At 44.7% G+C, this 18,318-nt stretch overlaps 1 protein-coding gene across 1 annotated transcript in view; it reads right to left on the bottom strand.

Annotated features, from left to right (window-relative positions):
• Positions 1–8,369: 8,369 nt before the first annotated feature.
• Positions 8,370–18,318, bottom strand: part of LOC121627241 (gamma-aminobutyric acid receptor subunit gamma-3-like) — a 72,253-nt gene continuing 62,304 nt past the window's right edge. The window contains exons 9-10 of the mRNA XM_041966034.1: positions 10,543–10,739; positions 8,370–8,651 (exon numbers count right to left, since the gene is read on the bottom strand). Coding sequence (XP_041821968.1) covers positions 8,370–8,651; positions 10,543–10,739 — 479 coding nt within the window. The remainder of the gene's footprint in view (positions 8,652–10,542; positions 10,740–18,318) is intronic.

The following is an 18,318-nucleotide window of genomic DNA, read 5'->3' as shown; positions in this document are numbered from 1 at the left end:
GACAATGCGCTCTTGCACTTTTAAAATAATACTTTAAGCAAAATCTGCAGTACAGAATGATGAAAAGTTTTGACTTGTGTGTGACTTTGTAAATCCACTTGAAAAGTAAAGTCTGCGAAAGTAAAGAACAAAAATGAAAGAGAGCAGGAAAGTCAACATCAGGCTGCTAGCAGACACGGATAAATAGTAGCGTAGCCATCTTTAATTAAACCTCAGATCTCCAAGCTTGAGGTTCGCGGTGGTTTTGATTTGATTGCGTTGCATATAACAAACTTAGGCCAACATGTGGTGTTTTAGAAGTTATGATTTAATTTTGATAAAAGGCAAAGCAAATCAAGCAAACCACGTTCTACTATACTGCATTTGCAGGAGTGCATCACTCATGCAGAACATCTTGTTATATGGACGAAGATTTAGTCGCTCCTAGTTGGATCCATGTATCTGCATGTGATTGGTTAAGAGGTAGCTCATCTCAACTCTGTCTCCTGCAAATTGCATTGATATCCAACCATTTTGCAACAGCAAATATGTTTTGTGAGAAATGTATTGTTGCTGCTAAATTGATGCAAGGGTCTGGGTTCGGTTTCAGATACAGCAGACATTTAAATCAATCTAGCAAATTAGAAAATTAGCAGAAAAAACTGCTATTGAAACAAAACAGAAAAGCTTTGTATATGTAAAACCTCTGTATTACACATGCATTAATCCAATTTTAATTTCCTTCACAATCTTTTCTGGTAGATAATGTTGTAATTCCATCCCGAGTACGAAGGACTCTGTACTTTACTGTCTTATCTTTGACTAATTCAAGCATCGTTTTCGTGGAATATTGATTTCAAATGAAGTTAGAGGTTTGGGTAAAACGAAGCTGGGAAGATATCAGCCTTGAGTCGTGTCTGCAGGTATTCTTTAAGATAAGGCAACACATATGTAGCCTGAGAGCTGAAACCCAGGGTAAAAAAAGGACCTGTTGCTCAGCTTGCTGCTGCTGGCTATTGCTTTGAACACATGATAATAACTGAAGATGATATTAGCAACATTTTAACTCCTCTCTTCTCTCGTCTATGGTGTTTATAGTCGGAGTAAAGGTTACGCCCTTGAATTAATGTATCTGCCAAATTGCAAACTGTGAATACGTAAGGGATGTTCACTGACTACGTGACTGAAAGCATCAGACTCAACTCAGAAAGCAGCCACATTTTAAACTCCAGGAAGTCCTGGTTTGGCTCATTCTAAACTGCAGCTAACTAGATGCTAGTTAGACACAACAGCAGCCCCGGGAGCCCCTGATTGGCTGTCACGCATTAGCGCACGATTGAGCAGGTCTCTTGTCTTGAGTCCACCTAGCCTCACAGCAATTACAGCAGGTGAACAGAAAGCAGCAATTTAGCAGTTAGCTGACACAAACACTGAGCAGGATAAGCCTCCTGAAGGCAGTGTTCATTGCACAGCTATTGATTTGCACGGCATGTAATTGCAGAGGTGCTCCTTTTATCGTGTCCACCCTTTTTAGTTTTATTAATCTCAAACATGCATCTCTCAAAACCTCCTGTTAACCAAAATCTACCATGTTTTGGGGCTGTGATAGCACAACTCCCGACCTTATTTAAATACAGCACCGATAATAATGATAGAAAATGATCAATGTCGGCTCAGGCACCACGAAAGAAGTCCCGCATGCCCCCATTTGAGACATGCAAGTCGAATGTTTAGGAATGCAATCAGCTTTTCGCAGAGAGTATTTTCCCAGGACGGGCTGCTGCCTGAGGAAGCGTTTCTCCACCTGAAAGCCCCCAATTATCAACGCGACTGTTGCACCTCGGCTAAAACAGGCGTCGAAACGAAACCCATCGAAAAATTCCCAAAAGTCTGTCTGCTTTCAACAAGACAATTCACAGATCGCTGCAGCAGGCAATAAAACGCTGAATCTCCAATCTAGTTGAATGTTATCTTGATAGAAATTGATGTGTGTATTAATATAACAGTTCAATTCTTGCTGAGAGGTAAATTAAACTTACACACACAGTATGGGGATTAATATGCCCCGGGATTTACCTTTCAGGCAACATGCACACTCCCCTGTGCTTCCAGTGGTTTTGTGGCTGCATGCTGTCTGTGAGGGATACTATGAACACTACTGAGGACAAGCTCCTCAGCATTTTCAGGTGTGTGTCTCAGAATCACCCTGAGGAAGTGTAATGAGACACTTACCTGCGTCTCCTACGTCAGAGCAGGCCCTGAGACTAAGAATCTTGTTTGCAGCCCATGATGCTGCCACGTATTGCACAGGCGCGTGCAGTGATGACGCTGAAAGCTGTAGCCTTGTTTTCTCCTCCACTCTCCTCTTTCAACTACACCCCTTTTATGTCCCCGACATGTGAGGAGTATTCTATAACGTCACCCAGTCTTGGGAAATAGACTGTAATAATTGAAACAACTTGTTCAAACATCATAACTCAGCTATTATTTGAAAAAACACACATATTCATCTATCATTCATGTCACTGTTATTATTTGTTATCTGTTATAGATAATATACTAAATGTATGCAAATTCAGGAAATAGCATGTACATACCTAACATACTTTACACAAGAGTATATTTTTCTTGGTTGAAGAACCTCCGACTTCATTGTGCTGCCCCCCCCACTCCCCTCCACCCCCACCCAACCACTTCTGAACCAAACTCCCTTTTGTGTGACCCTGATTGCAGCAGAAAATCATTGAACTGGAGGAAAAGGGAACGCGTCGACATCCAGCCGCCTTTCTTTCACTCTGAAAAACAATGAACCCTACACACACACACACACACACACACACACACACACACACACACTCACCCCTTCAGACACCATATTTATAGCGATGCACGATGCACACATACAGTAACTGTACCTGTGCACACAGCTAACATGAGTGTATACATACACCCACACACACGCACTGAGAAAAAGCTCCTAGCTGAGCCAAACGTGCATGCCTGAACACATACTGAGTGAATGTATGTACACACACACACACACACACACACACTGATGCATTGATTCCCCACACATTGGGTGTCCATTCTCCGAGCAAGCAAAGCTGTCACTTTACAGGAATGAGCAAGTTCACCAGTTAAATCTATACACACACACACACACACACACACACTGACAGCTCAATTTCCCACTGCATAAGTGCCTTTCTCTCCACATCCGCCGCGTTAGCGTGCCGTCCTGCTCTTGCCTCGCGTAGGTGGCAGGAGCTCCTTCCAGTTTCGGCAGCGGTGGCGTTGCAGCTCTCCGCTGTAACATCCACCCTTTGACTCCACTTATTTGTCTGTCTCTTGCTTGCACTCTGTTCATGCCGCTCGCTTCAAACTAGGTCAGCAAACTCAGGGTAAAGCAATGACGTGCTCATGCATCTGTCGCTGGATATTAGTCGTATCATTGTCATTAGGCAGGCAGGCTGCCTGAGGACAATTGTAGCTCATTTCATTGTATATGGAGAGTTTAATTTGTCAATTTGCCCATCAGAACATTGGATTAGAAGTATTTTTTAGACTAATGAAACCAATGAATGTGTACTGGTCAAATATTTTGCTGGCAAATTCTGAACTCAGTAATCATTGCAAGGTTGCATATGAAGCCACCTGGGGTTATATGAGTGAAAACGACTCGGATCATTGACATACTCAATTTTGCACCAGATTTGTCCACCTGCAGTCAGCACTAGCATAATTAATGCAAAGTCTCTTATCCGTGAGGTGTTTCTTTTAGTGATTGACACCAAATTGCGTCTCATGCTGCACGAAAAACATGCATTGGGGGGAAATTCGTATTTTAACTCATAATTAGAAAAGCCAAATTGAAATCATCATCATGCTTCGTGCCATACAGGAAAAAAAAAAATGTTGCTTCCAACCAGTGGTGCAGTATTTAGGATTATTTGGAATTTGACAAAAGGCTTACAGCATTTAATCTTGATTTTATATTATATGTTACGTCCTTTATTGACACAATATTCAATCTTTCTGTGCAGCAAAGCCCGGTCGGTACTTGCTAGCTTATTTTTATAAAGCATAAAACTTGCAACCTTTGTTTTCTTGTGTTGGATCAGATGAAATGCATAATTTGATAAGTTAATTTTGACAGTTGATCATACTACCTGAATGCAGAGCTGAACTTTAATGAGATTGACTGACATTTACTGCACATGTGCACAAGGAAGAAATGCCATTATGGCAACAATGTTTTCTTAAGTGACGTCTTTGCTATTAATCTAGCACAGATGTGTGTACAGTATGCACTAAATGCAGATGCATTCTGCAGGTGTCAACAACCTACAGATCAGCATGAAATTCTACACTTGCAGCATGTAATACTACCATCAGCCAATACTTATTTCCTGCATTATTGTCTTAACTGTATCCCAAGCGCATACAGTATTCACATTTAAACTGTGGTCTTGAGAAAAAGGCTGTTTGCTGGGTCCCTTTTGGCAGGAGTCTCAGCGTCAAATCCTGTTCAAATTGGCAATGATTCACAGGGATCAGAGCGAAGGAGGCACTGGAGTCCAAAAGCAGGACATTACGAAGGATATCGAATAGATACACTTGTGGACCGAAGTGTAAAACCCCAAATGATGGCATTTCCAGTGGAATAATAGCCTTGCCTTTCCTCCACATGTCCCAGATACTTTCAAATCTCTTGCCTTACGGCTGAAACCCAGAAACAACACGGGGAGTAGCTCTCTTGGTGACCTTCATTCTCCCAGAAAAAGACTCCACAGTAGCACTTGACCAAAACGTTATTTATTAATATAAGCAATGTACCACGCACTAGAAAAAAGATACCTATTTTCACTCTAGATCCTGTTTTCATAAAATATTTCTCTCAGGAGTGCTGATCCGAGATCAGCGTGGCTTTTTTTTTTTTTCGTACAGCCCCGCCCTCCAGAGACCTCACTGGTAATCAAAACAGAATTGGTTTGCGGGGTGGAGTAGGAGTAGTACACGATTTTTCTGACACCCCGGTGCCACGGCGCGCCGCTTTTCAGCGGAGCTGGGAAACTTTAATGGGGGTGATGAGGTCTCCGGAAGAGGCTCTTGAGCGAGTTCATTATGCTTGCCAGTGCTGATCCCGGGTTAGTACTCTGATTCCAAAGAGGCTTTATAAATACAGGTCCCAGTCAGTTGAAACACACAGGTGATTTTCATTAAGACGTAGAAAATAGTGATTTTGTTTTATTGAAGTATCTCAACGGACTAAGACACTTATAAAGTGTAGTAGAAATATCAGAGGTGAGGAGAGTTTACTGCGGTGTGGGCCAAGCTCTGTTCAGTTCAGTCAGTTCATAGATTGATAGATAGATTATAGATAGGTGGATCTAATGTCGAAAAACTAATGAAATGTCACTGTCTCATATGAGCGAATGTATGAAATCAGCAGAGTCAGTAATGGCCCACAGTGTCACAGCTTCTGCTGTTGTTTTAGCATCACTTGAGGCAATTTGATTTGTAATTCCAAACCTCTGGACGGGACACAAATGTGTCCGGGGGCCTTATGAATATGCAGGCCCCCTTAATATGAACTCATTTCGGCGACTTGAACTGACTGAACTGGAACCAGATTGACTCCGGCCTCGCTACTGGCCTAACTTACATTCCATATATAACTGTATGAAAATAGAAACATTAATTAGATACATCTTACATAAAAGCTTTTCTCTGAACATACAAATACCAGGGAAAAAGTGTGTGTGTGTGTGTTTGTGTGTGTGTGTGTTTGTGCGTGTGTGTGTATGCGCGTGTGTGTGTGTGTGTGTGTGTGTTGAAGGGAGGAGGGAAGAGGGGCTGATTGTTCTACAAAGCCAAACGACTGCAAAAAACACCATAGAACAGGAAAGAAAACCAAAACATTTCAAACGGCGTCCATTGCTGTTTTTTTTTGTTTGTTTGTTTTTTAACTCTCGTGTACGTATGCCTCCATATATGGCATCAATTTTACATGTCCGAGGAGGGGGCGTGGGACTCCATCAAGAGTCATCAACAGCCGTCCTGGATCATCCATTTTTCAGCACAGCTCAGTGTACAGTGTGTGAGCGCATGGAGATATGTGGGACCTATTTTACAGCACCTGTGATCCTTGCTGGGCACGAGCCGATGTGCCCCCGGGTCCTGCAAACGACAGGACCCCAGGAAAATTGAAGCTTTCATCAAGACTCCAATTTTTTGTACTCTCCTTCTACAACTGGATGAAATGACGCTGATGCAAAAATAAAGAGGCCATGTGCAGGATATGCGCGTGGCTTGTGGCCAAAACGAATAATTCCGCAGCTCATTTTGTGCTGATGTCCAACATATAGACTGAACAATTTTCATGCCAAAACAATGATTTTGTGTTTACCCAGAATTACATCATGCACAGCTGAAACTCTCCATTGAAAACAATGCTGATGAAATTTCTTTGGGGCGAGTACCTTGCTGGAATGGGTCGAGATTTTGAGAAAAGTGCTTGCTGGCTTTCTGCAGAGAGTTAATTGAAATATTAATAATAGTAATAACAACTTTATTTAAACAGCACTTGTCCAACAAAAGTTATGGAGTGCTTTACATGGTTAAACCAGGATTGAAACATTTCAGGGAGGAGGCACTAATAACTCATACCTTTCTCATCTCTCTGCATAAGAAGCAGCAGCCAGCTAACTTAGCTTAGCACAAAGACTGGAAACAAAGGGAAACAGCTAGCTTGGCTCTGTTCATAGGAGAAAAAAAAGTCCACCTGATAGCATCTCTAAAACTCACTTTTTAACATTTTCTATCTATTTTTTTATTTGAATCCACACAAAGTACAAAACTTCCATTACGCTGAGTCACGGGTTGCCAGGTCATCAGCTGATAACACCCTGTCTCTATTCTTTGTGCTGAGCAAAGTTCATGTCAGCGATCACTTCGTAATTAGTCCACAGACATGATAGTGTTATCAATCTTCTCAACTGACTCTAAAGAAGAAAGTGAATAAAAGTTCTCGTGTAAAAACAGGTTTTCTAATAATACCGAAGAGTGGGGGGAAATTAACTGTAGCCTACTGCAACAGCTCCCCTGGTAAATTCTGTATAATACACATTTCCACAGCACTAATTCCACCAGTAAAACTGCTCTCACTTTCTCTTTTTTCACCCTTGTTTCTTATTTGCTCTACTGCGAATCGATGCCGACAAAACTCAACACTATAAAAAGAAGGCTGCGAGGCTTTTAATGTGAAAATTCTGGAGGAAACGCTGAGTTTGTTTCATGCAAGAGTTAGCGCCATGTAAACGGACCGTATCCTGACTTTATCAAGACAAAATGCTGAACTTTTCCTTTAAGTCAAGGTAATCGGCAGGCCCTAATAATAATAAAACCAAAATATACGAATAAGAATAAACGTGTCTCAAATAAAATGTGGAACAGTTTTCACACAGCTGTTGTCGGGGAGAAACCGGCACTGCTCTAATCTGTTTATTCATGTACTGTAACACACATGCCTGGGGATGAGATTAGCAGTAGACTGGTGTGTGTTTCTGCAGCTCTTCTGCATTTTGTGTGTGCGGACGCAACCCAGCAGAAAGAACCGAATCTTCTTGCCGTCTACTCGAAACTGCGTCGCTTGGTCGCAAAGCATCATGAACAAAAGCTCACTGACTTAATAAAGATTTTACCAGACAGCCACTGCCCCTGACACGAACTTATATTCAACACTTAACAGCTGACGTGAGAGCTGGTTGACTTGCTGTGAAAACACAACTAATTCTAATAATAACGATGATAAGAATAGGAAAATGTTACTCGATTAGGAAGTCGAACTAATTCTAAGGTACAACTAAAACTAATGTGCTCCGAAATGAATGGTGAGGGTCAGTTTGAAACATGTCCGGTGGTGGTGGTGGTGGTGGTGTTTGCTCCATCAAAGGATTAACAGCTCAGCATGCGGCGGCGCGGTGGATGAGGTAATAAAGACGATGGAGGGAACTCTGAAGCTGTGTCTCTCTGTGCCGCACCCTTTCTAAAGAAGGCACTATGGGTGCTTCGCCATCTCAGCGGCCACGATTCAGCAGCGCAACCCCCCCGTCCGAAGTCCCAGCTGTCCGTCGTTTGGTTTCTGAGAGTCATAAACGGGACCAGTCCATTCAAGTGGACGCCGGCGGCTTGTTGTTCAACTGCTGAGCGTTTTATTCTCCTTTGAGGGCCACTGCTCAAAGTGTCGCGCCACAGCACACGTGTGTCTTTGACTCATACCACTCCAGAGGCAGCACATCTGTCACAACAGTTCCTCCCACCACGCTTCGCTCCGACCTTAAATCACAAGCCGCGGTGCAGAGTGGCGCTGGACTGTGACTGATCCCCGACTAGAGGTAGAGGTAGCTGACCCAGTAGACTATGTTGAACAGCAGGAAGGAGGTGGGGAAGAAGACCCGGGAGTAGGAATCCAGCTCGCGGATGTTGACGTGGACCCGTCCTTTCTTCCAGCCACCCTCTTTACACTCCTCGTAGCAGCAGAAGAAGCTCGTGCAGTCTTTCCCGTCCAGGCACTCGTACAGGCAGTTGTCTTCGTAGTCGTGCCAGAAGAGGGAGTTGCCCATGGGCATCATGGGCCGCGGGGTGTGAGCCATGTTGAAGGATGAGTAGGCCTGTATGGGATGACAGAGAGAGAGTGTGATAGTGGAGGAAGTAACCGTTTGCTAAGTGTAACTGTCACCAGGCAGGCCTGTCAAGCTTTGATTCTCTCAGTATGTTGAAGTGGTGTTCATGGGGCGAGACTCATTTCAAGGTGCAATGTGTAAGACCTGGACACCTGTCACTCCGGTCGGTCCAGTTTATAAAAATGGCGCCGCAACGCAACAGCGTTCCACTCTTGAAAAGCAAAAGGCCTCTTTGCTGATGCATTCTGGTCCGCTGACGCTGCAGTGGCGGAAAATTGTGCCATTTCTGGTGGAGTCCACTCTGTGCGATAGATCATTAGTGCAAAATGGCAAGTCTATAAAAACACAAAGCTCCGGCGTGTACTTATTGATGTTTTAGACTGCTGAAAAAACTCCATCAAACTACGCTAATGATGGGCTGAACAGATCTGAGAGTGATGCACCGTTTGTCCAGTAATCAGCTGGAAAAAAAAGGTGCACTACTAGACGGCATAATGTTCAAATTTATTCTTGGAATTAGATTTTTTGAATCAAATAAACAAAAATCATATCTAATGTAAAGTAAAGTAGTACATAATACATAATAACAAGAATCATTGTTATTATATTCTTCATCCTTCTTATCGTCACATAATGCAGCTATAGCCTGAATTTTTAGACTGAGTACCTCCTGAGAAAATTCATGATGTGACTTCCTCCCTGATGTTTATGAAATCGTGTGGGACCTAATTGGGGTAAAATCTTCACACATTTTTCCAGTGCTCTGCTCCGCTCTAAAGGCAGAGTGGGAGGCGAGAGGGGGACGGATGGAGTCAGATGCATCTTGTGGAGTAAGAGAATCGACTGAGTGGGCGGCACAAAGGGGCCACACAGAATGGGGGGGGGGGGGGGGGGGGGGTATGAGGCTTCCCCACAGACAGACAGACGAGGCCAAAATACAGCAGAGGAGGACAAATGTAACACAGCTTAATTGTTGAGCCCAGGCTGACAGTCTTTTTTAGCCCTGAGACACGTTCAGCAGAGCTCCCCTGCGCTGGGAGGAAATAATGAAGAGGGAGGGGAGCCGGAGAGAGGGAAGTGACAGCAGCGGTGGCTGACTCAGTCTTAGTGGATGTGCGCCGCCGCCGCCATTAGAGCGTTCGCGGCAGGTGCAGCCTTGAGAGCGCCCACGCAGAGCATTAGGCTCTTGCGCCGAGAAACGTTTCCCGCTGCGCATGTGTTCAGAAGGACACATGTCACACGCTGATGATAAAGTGCATGTATGTTGACACCCTGTGGATACCATCAGTATGAGTGTGTGAAGGCTGATATTTTTAGACTGAAGACACCACCCTGTTTGTCCTTTGTCTTCCATGTCCAGATGGTGACAGTACATCACAATCACTGGTAGTGATCCCAGGGGTGCACAGGGGTCTTGAGGGCCCCAGTGTTGCTATGGCACCCATGAACCTCGTGTCCATGTGGCATTTGTCTGCAAGGTCTTCATTTCAAGGAACCGATCCAGCTGTGATATTGTGCATGGACAGACTATGACATAATGGGACATGAAAGGCCCCTTGCCCATCTTGCATAGGAACAAGACTACTTGTCATTTTGTTTACTCTTTGTGGTTGTTTTTGTGTCTCTTTGGAGACATTTTGAGACTTTTTGTGGCTGTTTTGAGCCTGTTTTTTGTCATTTTGTGTCTGTTCAGTCACTTCAAACACAGGGCGGACCAGTCATCTATCCATGCTGATGCGCCGCTCAGAGTGCTCCAGGAAACAGAGTGAGAAATTCATGCTTTAGAGGAACCTTTGCAGCAGCGGAGGTGGACGTTAAGAGGAATAAAAGGCAATCACATACAGCACCATGATTACTCACACATTCGCCGCAGGCTTACCATTCTCCGCGTCTTGGGAGGAGGCCTGCGGACACTGTAGGAGTAGTAGTTGAGCATGGCATATTCGATCATGGCGGCGAAGACGAACAGGAAGCAGACGGTGACGAACAGGTCCATGGCCGTGACGTAGGACACCCTCGGCAGCGAGTTCCTGGCCACCGTGCTCAGGGTGGTCATGGTCAACACCGTGGTGATACCTGGGAAGGTAACGCAAGTGTGAGCGATGCAAGAGCAAGAGGATTCATGCGTGCATGATGAATAGCTGGTCAGCACTGGGGTGACCCATGTGGAAATCAGTGGTTATATAACATGTGGGCAGAGGTTTATTAATCACCATTAATAATGCATATGGGGTATTCTGGGTAGATGTCCCCTTTCTTGCATCAATCCTGTCTTCTATTAAAATCGCTGCAGTGGGGATTTGTTTTGAGTGAGGCGAAGCAGACGAGTTCAAATGATCAGATAATTAAAACGTCCCTCATTTTCTTTATTTTAATTCCCCGTATCTCTTTCTCCTCGTGTCAGAAATCGATTTGCGGGTTAAGATCCCCTATTACACAGCGGAGCCACATCAGAATTAAGAGGCAGGGCCTGACACCTCCTCATGACTCAAACATGACTTGTCTCTGAAGTGGCTCAAGCAGCGCGGCCATAATTCAACAAGCAGGCTGGAAAGAGCTGGCCCTGTATTCCTGTGCATCCGTGATGCTCATGAATTCAGTAAAGTTTCACTATCTGAGCCCCGGTGGAAACTTTCCAGACGCTACGGATATAGAAGTGAAACTTTTCGAGCATTTTTAAAAATTATTTTACAAGCGAAGCCATTTTTTCGATGATGTCGTTCGTCTGGTAACGAGGTCGTCAGTGGCTTTTCGAACTTGAAGTCGCTGATGATTGGTCACATTTCAGATTCAAGAGCACTTAATCAGGGCCGGCTGGTGCAATTGAGGACAGCAGCTGTGTTTTCAGTTGGAAAACAGCTGATTTTGTTCGGTGGTTCGGGTTCGGGTTAGAAAAGTCTCCAGGAAATGAATGTATTATCCACGTAATTTTCCCTAAAGTGACCTCAGTAAGCTTGTATATGTGTGTACGCATGTGTTCACATGCGTATGCTCAATTTAGACTTTGCTTCATTTTCAGGACAAGGTTTTAAAATGCCTTCATTTCTTTGAATATGCACATTGACATCATTCCCTGCAGATTTGTTGGGTAAATTCATGATATCTAAATTTTCATTAGATCTGAACACCTGCTCTCACACAGCTTATTTCCCACTGAATACTTTAACTTGAACTGATCCAGTGCTGGACTGAATGTATGTGCAACTTACATACTAATGATAGAAAATGTTCTTAGAAATAGATTATTAGAAAGTATTTGTCCCTTTTCACTGCAGCCACAACCTTGGCGTTTTCGTTTTGTTGCTGCTCCAGCTGTGCAAGATCGGAGGCTTTAGTGTCCCTTCCCTCCTCCTCCAGGTTCAGAGCCTTCATCTCAGTCTTTTCTTTAAGGGCTTCACTGGTGCACAGTTTGGCTTTGAGCTCCTGAATTTGACAGCAGAAAGCTTCTTGTTGCTCCATGCGTTTAGCAACCAGCTCCTCCGGGTGGTTCTGGGCCTTCGGGAGCTGCTGCTGGAGTTCCTCTAAGCTCCCCTCAAGCGGCACAGGGGGGGCCCTGTTGCTTTGTGCAGCGCTGGTTCTTTGAAGCAGTCGTCCCCTCATTGTCAGGGCTCAGCTCTTCCAAGGCTGTCTGAGTGGCCTCACGCTGCTGTGCAGCAGGGTTGCTATTTCGCCGCTGCAGCTTCTCGTTGGACTCATCCAGCTCGAGATTCGAGCATATTCTCTTCAGCATGAATCAGCCTGTTATGAATCTCCTCCTCATAAGACCTGGTGTCATTGCCGCGAGCCTGTTCCAGTTGGCCTTTGAGCTCTTTAATGGTTTTCTCAGCTGCTGGAGTAGAGTACTTGTACTTATTCTTAACTTCTTCCAGCCGGGCCATTAAATACTTGCTCTTTCGCTCCGCAGCTGCACATGATAGAGGTGCTGCTGGTGCTGGGAGTCTTCCAGCTGGGCTCCATCGGATCATGTCTGACTCTGCCCTCACTGGGTTCAAAATTAGACTCGCCTTGTTAATACCAAGTTTGTACAAAGTCCTAAGTGTTTCCTCTAACACCATCCAGCTCAGTGTTGTGCTGGTTCTCCATGTTTCTTTTCTCTGGTTTGTCAACTCTTGTTTGGCGTCGCTTCCGTTGTGGCTGCAAAATGTCGACTGAGCAAACTGAACTTTCCAGCTCCAGTTTGAAACGTCATCATGCAGCAATGATTTCAGCTCTACGGGTGGAACCTATTCGTTTTTTTTTAAGAATTCAAGAAAAAAGGCTCTCTGATTTTGCATATGTATGCAAATGAATATGCTGAATTGCTCATGTGAAGGTCAACTGCACTGAAAGTGCAGATACAAAAGCAGCTTTGAACTAGTTTTTTGGGACAGTGAAGTTATTTCAAAATTTAAAAAATTGTGAACTCTGATTAAATACTCAGGCAACCAGTGGTTACATAAGAGGCCCAGACTAAAGTGATCAACATGATTCTAATAATTTTTTTTCTGAGATTTTCTATGAAAATACAGTCATAAATCATAGTTTTTTTTAAATCATATATAAATGAGCAATAACAGCTGAAAAACATGCCATAAACTAAAAACTTTGCACAAGGTAGGGCTTAGCAGGAAAACGGCCAAAACTCATTAACAATTTGTTTAATTGTCATAAATTTTGGTGCGCCTCTTCAAACTATGTTAGCCTGCTGAAGCATTTTGAGCCCAACCCGTAGGGGGCGCCACAAGTACTAAAAACATTTACCTCAAAACTCAGTGGGCAGAATCTCACCAGTTTAGTTGTGCATGCTCTGGGAGCAAGTGTAAATCAAAATCTAAAGTGCCACATCCCATATTTGCTCACAATCCAAGACGCCTTTGAACGACCTGGATTAAACTCACAGGAGACATCCTGCACTGTGTCCTGAACATTCACACCAAGTTTCATTCAGATGCGGTTCATATCAAGGGGGGACAAATAGAGGAGCTCTGAGTGAGCTGCAGTTGACACGCTGCACCCTTTGTGATAATGAACCAGGGCTGTGATTGGTCTGACTCCTCTAAGCAGAGTTAAACCACCTGAGGTGATTCTGGACACATAAAGTCTGAACTCAGCATGAGTCAAAAACATGAGATACTTAAAGGATAACTAATAAGTTTTTTACAACCTGGACTTTATTTGTAGCATTAAATACGACCATTTAGACACCCAGACAACTTTGGTGGCATTTGGAGTCGTTTGGAAGAAATTAGCCCCAGAGGAGCGGCGCGTATATCCGTGTCTCTAGACAACTACTTCTGACGTAGATGACGTCATTTTCGAGCGCCGCGTGCTGCGAGCAACCAGCCACAACACGGCTAACTCTGCGGCGGTCGGCTAGTTTAGCTGTTGTTTGCGACTGTTATTTTTCACAAAATGGATGAATATTTTTCCGACTCTGAGGTGATGGACGATGACTTTGTTTACGATGGACGTCCTTACCGGTCTTCCAGTTCACTTTAGGGACACAAAAAAACGTCTACACCACAGCCCGGTTTATCATTGCGCGGAAATCCTCCAGTGTTGTGATACAGACGTTTATTGACACATCCTCCTCCTTTGTCATCGATGAACATATCCTCATCTGTTGTCATCGATGAACATTGTCCACAAGAACACCACCGCGCGGCGCTCGAAAATGACGTCATCCGTGTCAGAGGTAGTTGTCTAGAGACACTGGATGTTGATAACATGCCACCACGGGCTCAGAGGGGAATAGCACCAGCATATCATAACAAAATATTGGAATATGAACGAGTTTCGCCGCAGATTATGCGTTTATAGAGGCTATGCACAGGTGCCCCGATTACTCGCATTATACGGATATACGCGTCGCTCCTCTGGGGCTAATTTCTTCAAAACAACTCCAAATGCCACCAAAGTTGTCTGGGTGTCTAAATGGTCGTATTTAATGCTATAAATAAAGTCCAGGTTGTAAAAAACGAAAGTTATCCTTTCATCAAAATCACACTGGGTCAAACATGTGAGTATGAAAGTCCTTATTTTCTCTCATATACAGTTTAGTTTAGCTTTATTTCAGACTCCATATCAATATAATGATTTAGTATCTAATCATTTTTACTGACTTTGAGTAGCTTTATTATTATTTCTTTCCCTGGCAGAAGTCGGCTTGTATTATTATTGTATATATTCACCACTTCTCGGTGCTGACAGCTCCGTCCTGACCTGTGTCCAGACTGCGGTCATTAGTCAGCCTCTGCAGACGCAACGCGCTCATCACTCCACTTGTCTTTTAATGACAGTGACGAACGATGGGAATTATCCCACACCACTTCACAATTTAGCCTGACCGGCTATTGTGAAAACTGGCATTTAAATGAAAATGTCTCAAAGGCGGTTTGAGCGAGAGTCCTGCCAATCAGCTGTCAGGCACCCGTGCATGATTGCTGGCGAGTGGCGAGTTCGTAACTTTCGGGAGGCAACTCACCTTTTTCTAGAATAGCTGTGAAATTGTGAAAGCAGTCATGAATACCTGCCACACTGGCGTTTAACGATTCTAATTGGGGAACTTTTAATTGTGTCTCATTCTGTCATCAGCGCCATTGTTTGAGAAATTACTCCCCATGGCGTCTTAAAGTGGAATATTGTGTTCGCTCGGTGAAATGAAATCAATTGTTTCAAAGAGAGATGAACCCGGTGACATTAATGCCCACTGGGGGCATCGATATCTGCCGCTGTGACACACACATCGTTCCCGTAAGCTCTCATCCTCTCCTCTCTCTCTTCATGTGGCGCCTCACCCCTCCTCCGCCTCTCCGTCCCTTCCTCTCTCCCTCGCTCCCCTCTGTCTCTTTCATCCCCATCTCCCACATGTCTTTCATGGCAGAGTGTGCCACTGTTTTCGCCTGTGGTTTCCATAGAGACGAGTTGCTCCCATCTATTTCAAGCTACCTCCTCTGGTCTAGTGCTCGTCTAGACTTTCTCTTTTCCCCCCGCTCATTAGATTTAAGCGCCAAACTAGGTAAATGAACAGCTCTCTGCTTCTAATACCTAAAACCTTACTATCTGTTCAAATCCCAGTGCACTTTAAACTGCATGATGTCTGTAAAACAGCAAGTGCATCGACACCACCTTTTTTTTTTTTTTTTTTAAATCACAAGCTACCCGCTGGCTGCTCCCAGTTTGGGCTGCTATTTCAAATCAAGGTCATGAGTTTTCTTTGTGGAGTTCAACTCATTCTGCGGGAATCGTCGCCACACGATGCCATGGCAACCGGGTGATTCCTACCTGTGCAGGCGATCTGAACAACACAAAGTCTCACATCCCCAGAAAACAAGGCGTCGCGTGGAGGCGAGAAGAGCTCCAGCGCGTACGCCCATGCAGAGCGAACACGCTGCAGGCATCCTCAGAGCGCAAACTAATCTGGATGGTGTGACCACGGCAACAAGAGGCATCCGATTTTCTGCTTTTTTTTAACACGAATTTAGAAAATACAGTTTTAAAGATGTGGGAGCTGGTACAAAACAGTGCCATTCATGCGTAGTGGTGATGGGATGTCACCATGATATGCTAACAAATATGAAATGTTGACTTTTGGTCTGTGTCCGGGGGTAAACCAGGTGGAACAGAGCGCAGCTTGTGCACACGGACCGTCTATAAATAGTACTGAGGGGTACCAGTCAGGGATCAGTGGCCAGGTCACAAGACTGCTTGGTTTTTATTATGACTGCAGATTGAATCTGTTCTGAGACCGGTATTTTTTCTACTTCAGCTAAAAAGCTAGAACACCGAATTTTGGGGTTGTTCGTGTTAAAGCTGCAGTTTGTAGCTTTCCACAGATTTGACAAAGCAGTTAGTTGTCAGTTCATGAGCACAACACAGTGCATCGGCAAAGACGGAGCAGAAGAAGAGAAGAAACGCTGATGGGAACAATCGGCCCTGCAAGTGTTTTATGAAGAAGGAAATCCATTTAGCGCAGGGGTCAGAGCTCAAGGATGCACACAATGCGCCCTGATGAGAAACACTTCACGTCAGCACGTCAAGGTATGTGTACACAGAGGTGCTGCGAGTGTCTGTAGACATCGCAGCGGCCCCCGATAACAGTGAATCCACGTGATCTAGCAACGTGGACTAATGTGAAGTTGAAATGATGCACTGAGAATAGCTGAAGAGGAATAAAAAAGCGGATCATTTGCAAAAGTGCAGGCGTGCCTGCTTCGAGCCGCGAAGCCGTGTCAACACAAGGTGGAGCACGGTGCACGTACGAGCCGGCAGCCTCCTCAGCCGGAGCTTGTTTGTTTATGCTAATCACGCTGATGTTTTCACATTAATGTGCTCATGATTGTGGTTGAAATGCTGCACGCGGCAGCTTCGGCCTAATCTGATTAAAGGTGTTCCACGCACGCCGCAGAGGCCCTGACTTAAAGCCGCGTCTCCCATGCATGTGATCAGTCAGATGGCTCGACGTGACCACCTGACCAAGGAGATGCTTAAACTAAACAGCCTGCAGCCACTCCACTCACCTCTGTGATTACTTCCCTTTAATTACAATATATGAGCTTCCTTTTTCATGAAACGATTCACATTCTTAACTTTATTTCTTTTTGCTAGAAATACTGACGCCTGTTTTGACCCTCTCAGGTGTCAAACACCTCGAGGTGAGGATCCGAGTCGTTCATACAGCGGGTTTGCCCCTGCAGTGAGAGCAGAGCGTCTGATTTCACTCCACTTGTCTTTTAATGACAGTGACGAACGATGGGAATTATCCCACACCACTTCACAATTTAGCCTGACCGGCTATTGTGAAAACTGGCATTTAAATGAAAATGTCTCAAAGGCGGTTTGAGCGAGAGTCCTGCCAATCAGCTGTCAGGCACCCGTGCATGATTGCTGGCGAGTGGCGAGTTCGTAACTTTCGGGAGGCAACTCACCTTTTTCTAGAATAGCTGTGAAATTGTGAAAGCAGTCATGAATACCTGCCACACTGGCGTTTAACGATTCTAATTGGGGAACTTTTAATTGTGTCTCATTCTGTCATCAGCGCCATTGTTTGAGAAATTACTCCCCATGGCGTCTTAAAGTGGAATATTGTGTTCGCTCGGTGAAATGAAATCAATTGTTTCAAAGAGAGATGAACCCGGTGACATTAATGCCCACTGGGGGCATTAATGCCGTGTCAACACAAGGTGGAGCACGGTGCACGTACGAGCCGGCAGCCTCCTCAGCCGGAGCTTGTTTGTTTATGCTAATCACGCTGATGTTTTCACATTAATGTGCTCATGATTGTGGTTGAAATGCTGCACGCGGCCCCTGCAGTGAGAGCAGAGCGTCTGATTTAGACTCCCCGATCTCCTCGCGGTGCAGTTTTGAAGGACTGATGTCTGTGTGCTATCGCCTACCCTTAACTCGCTGCCTTCTCGGAAGAGTTCCCGCGAGGAACGTTGTCAGCTCTCACAACCAAGCTGACACATCGCCATTGACAGGCGTTTGTGTGAATGACGGCTCTCGCAGGGAAACCCTGGGTGTTTAAATTTCACCCCCACCGCACCCATATCACGAGAAATAAGCTCCGTTTGTTGCTGGTGCGTGCTGCCAGTCGGGGCCCAATGCTTGAGATGAATGATAGTTCAGGAGAAAGCAGCCCCCAAGTAACATTCAAGTAGCCCTGTGCTGTAGAAAT

Source organism: Chelmon rostratus, chromosome 24, assembly GCF_017976325.1.
Source record: "Chelmon rostratus isolate fCheRos1 chromosome 24, fCheRos1.pri, whole genome shotgun sequence".
NCBI classification, from domain to species: domain Eukaryota; kingdom Metazoa; phylum Chordata; class Actinopteri; order Chaetodontiformes; family Chaetodontidae; genus Chelmon; species Chelmon rostratus.
The sequence above is the reverse complement of the archived record's forward strand: the minus strand, read 5'-3'. Positions and strand labels throughout refer to the sequence as shown.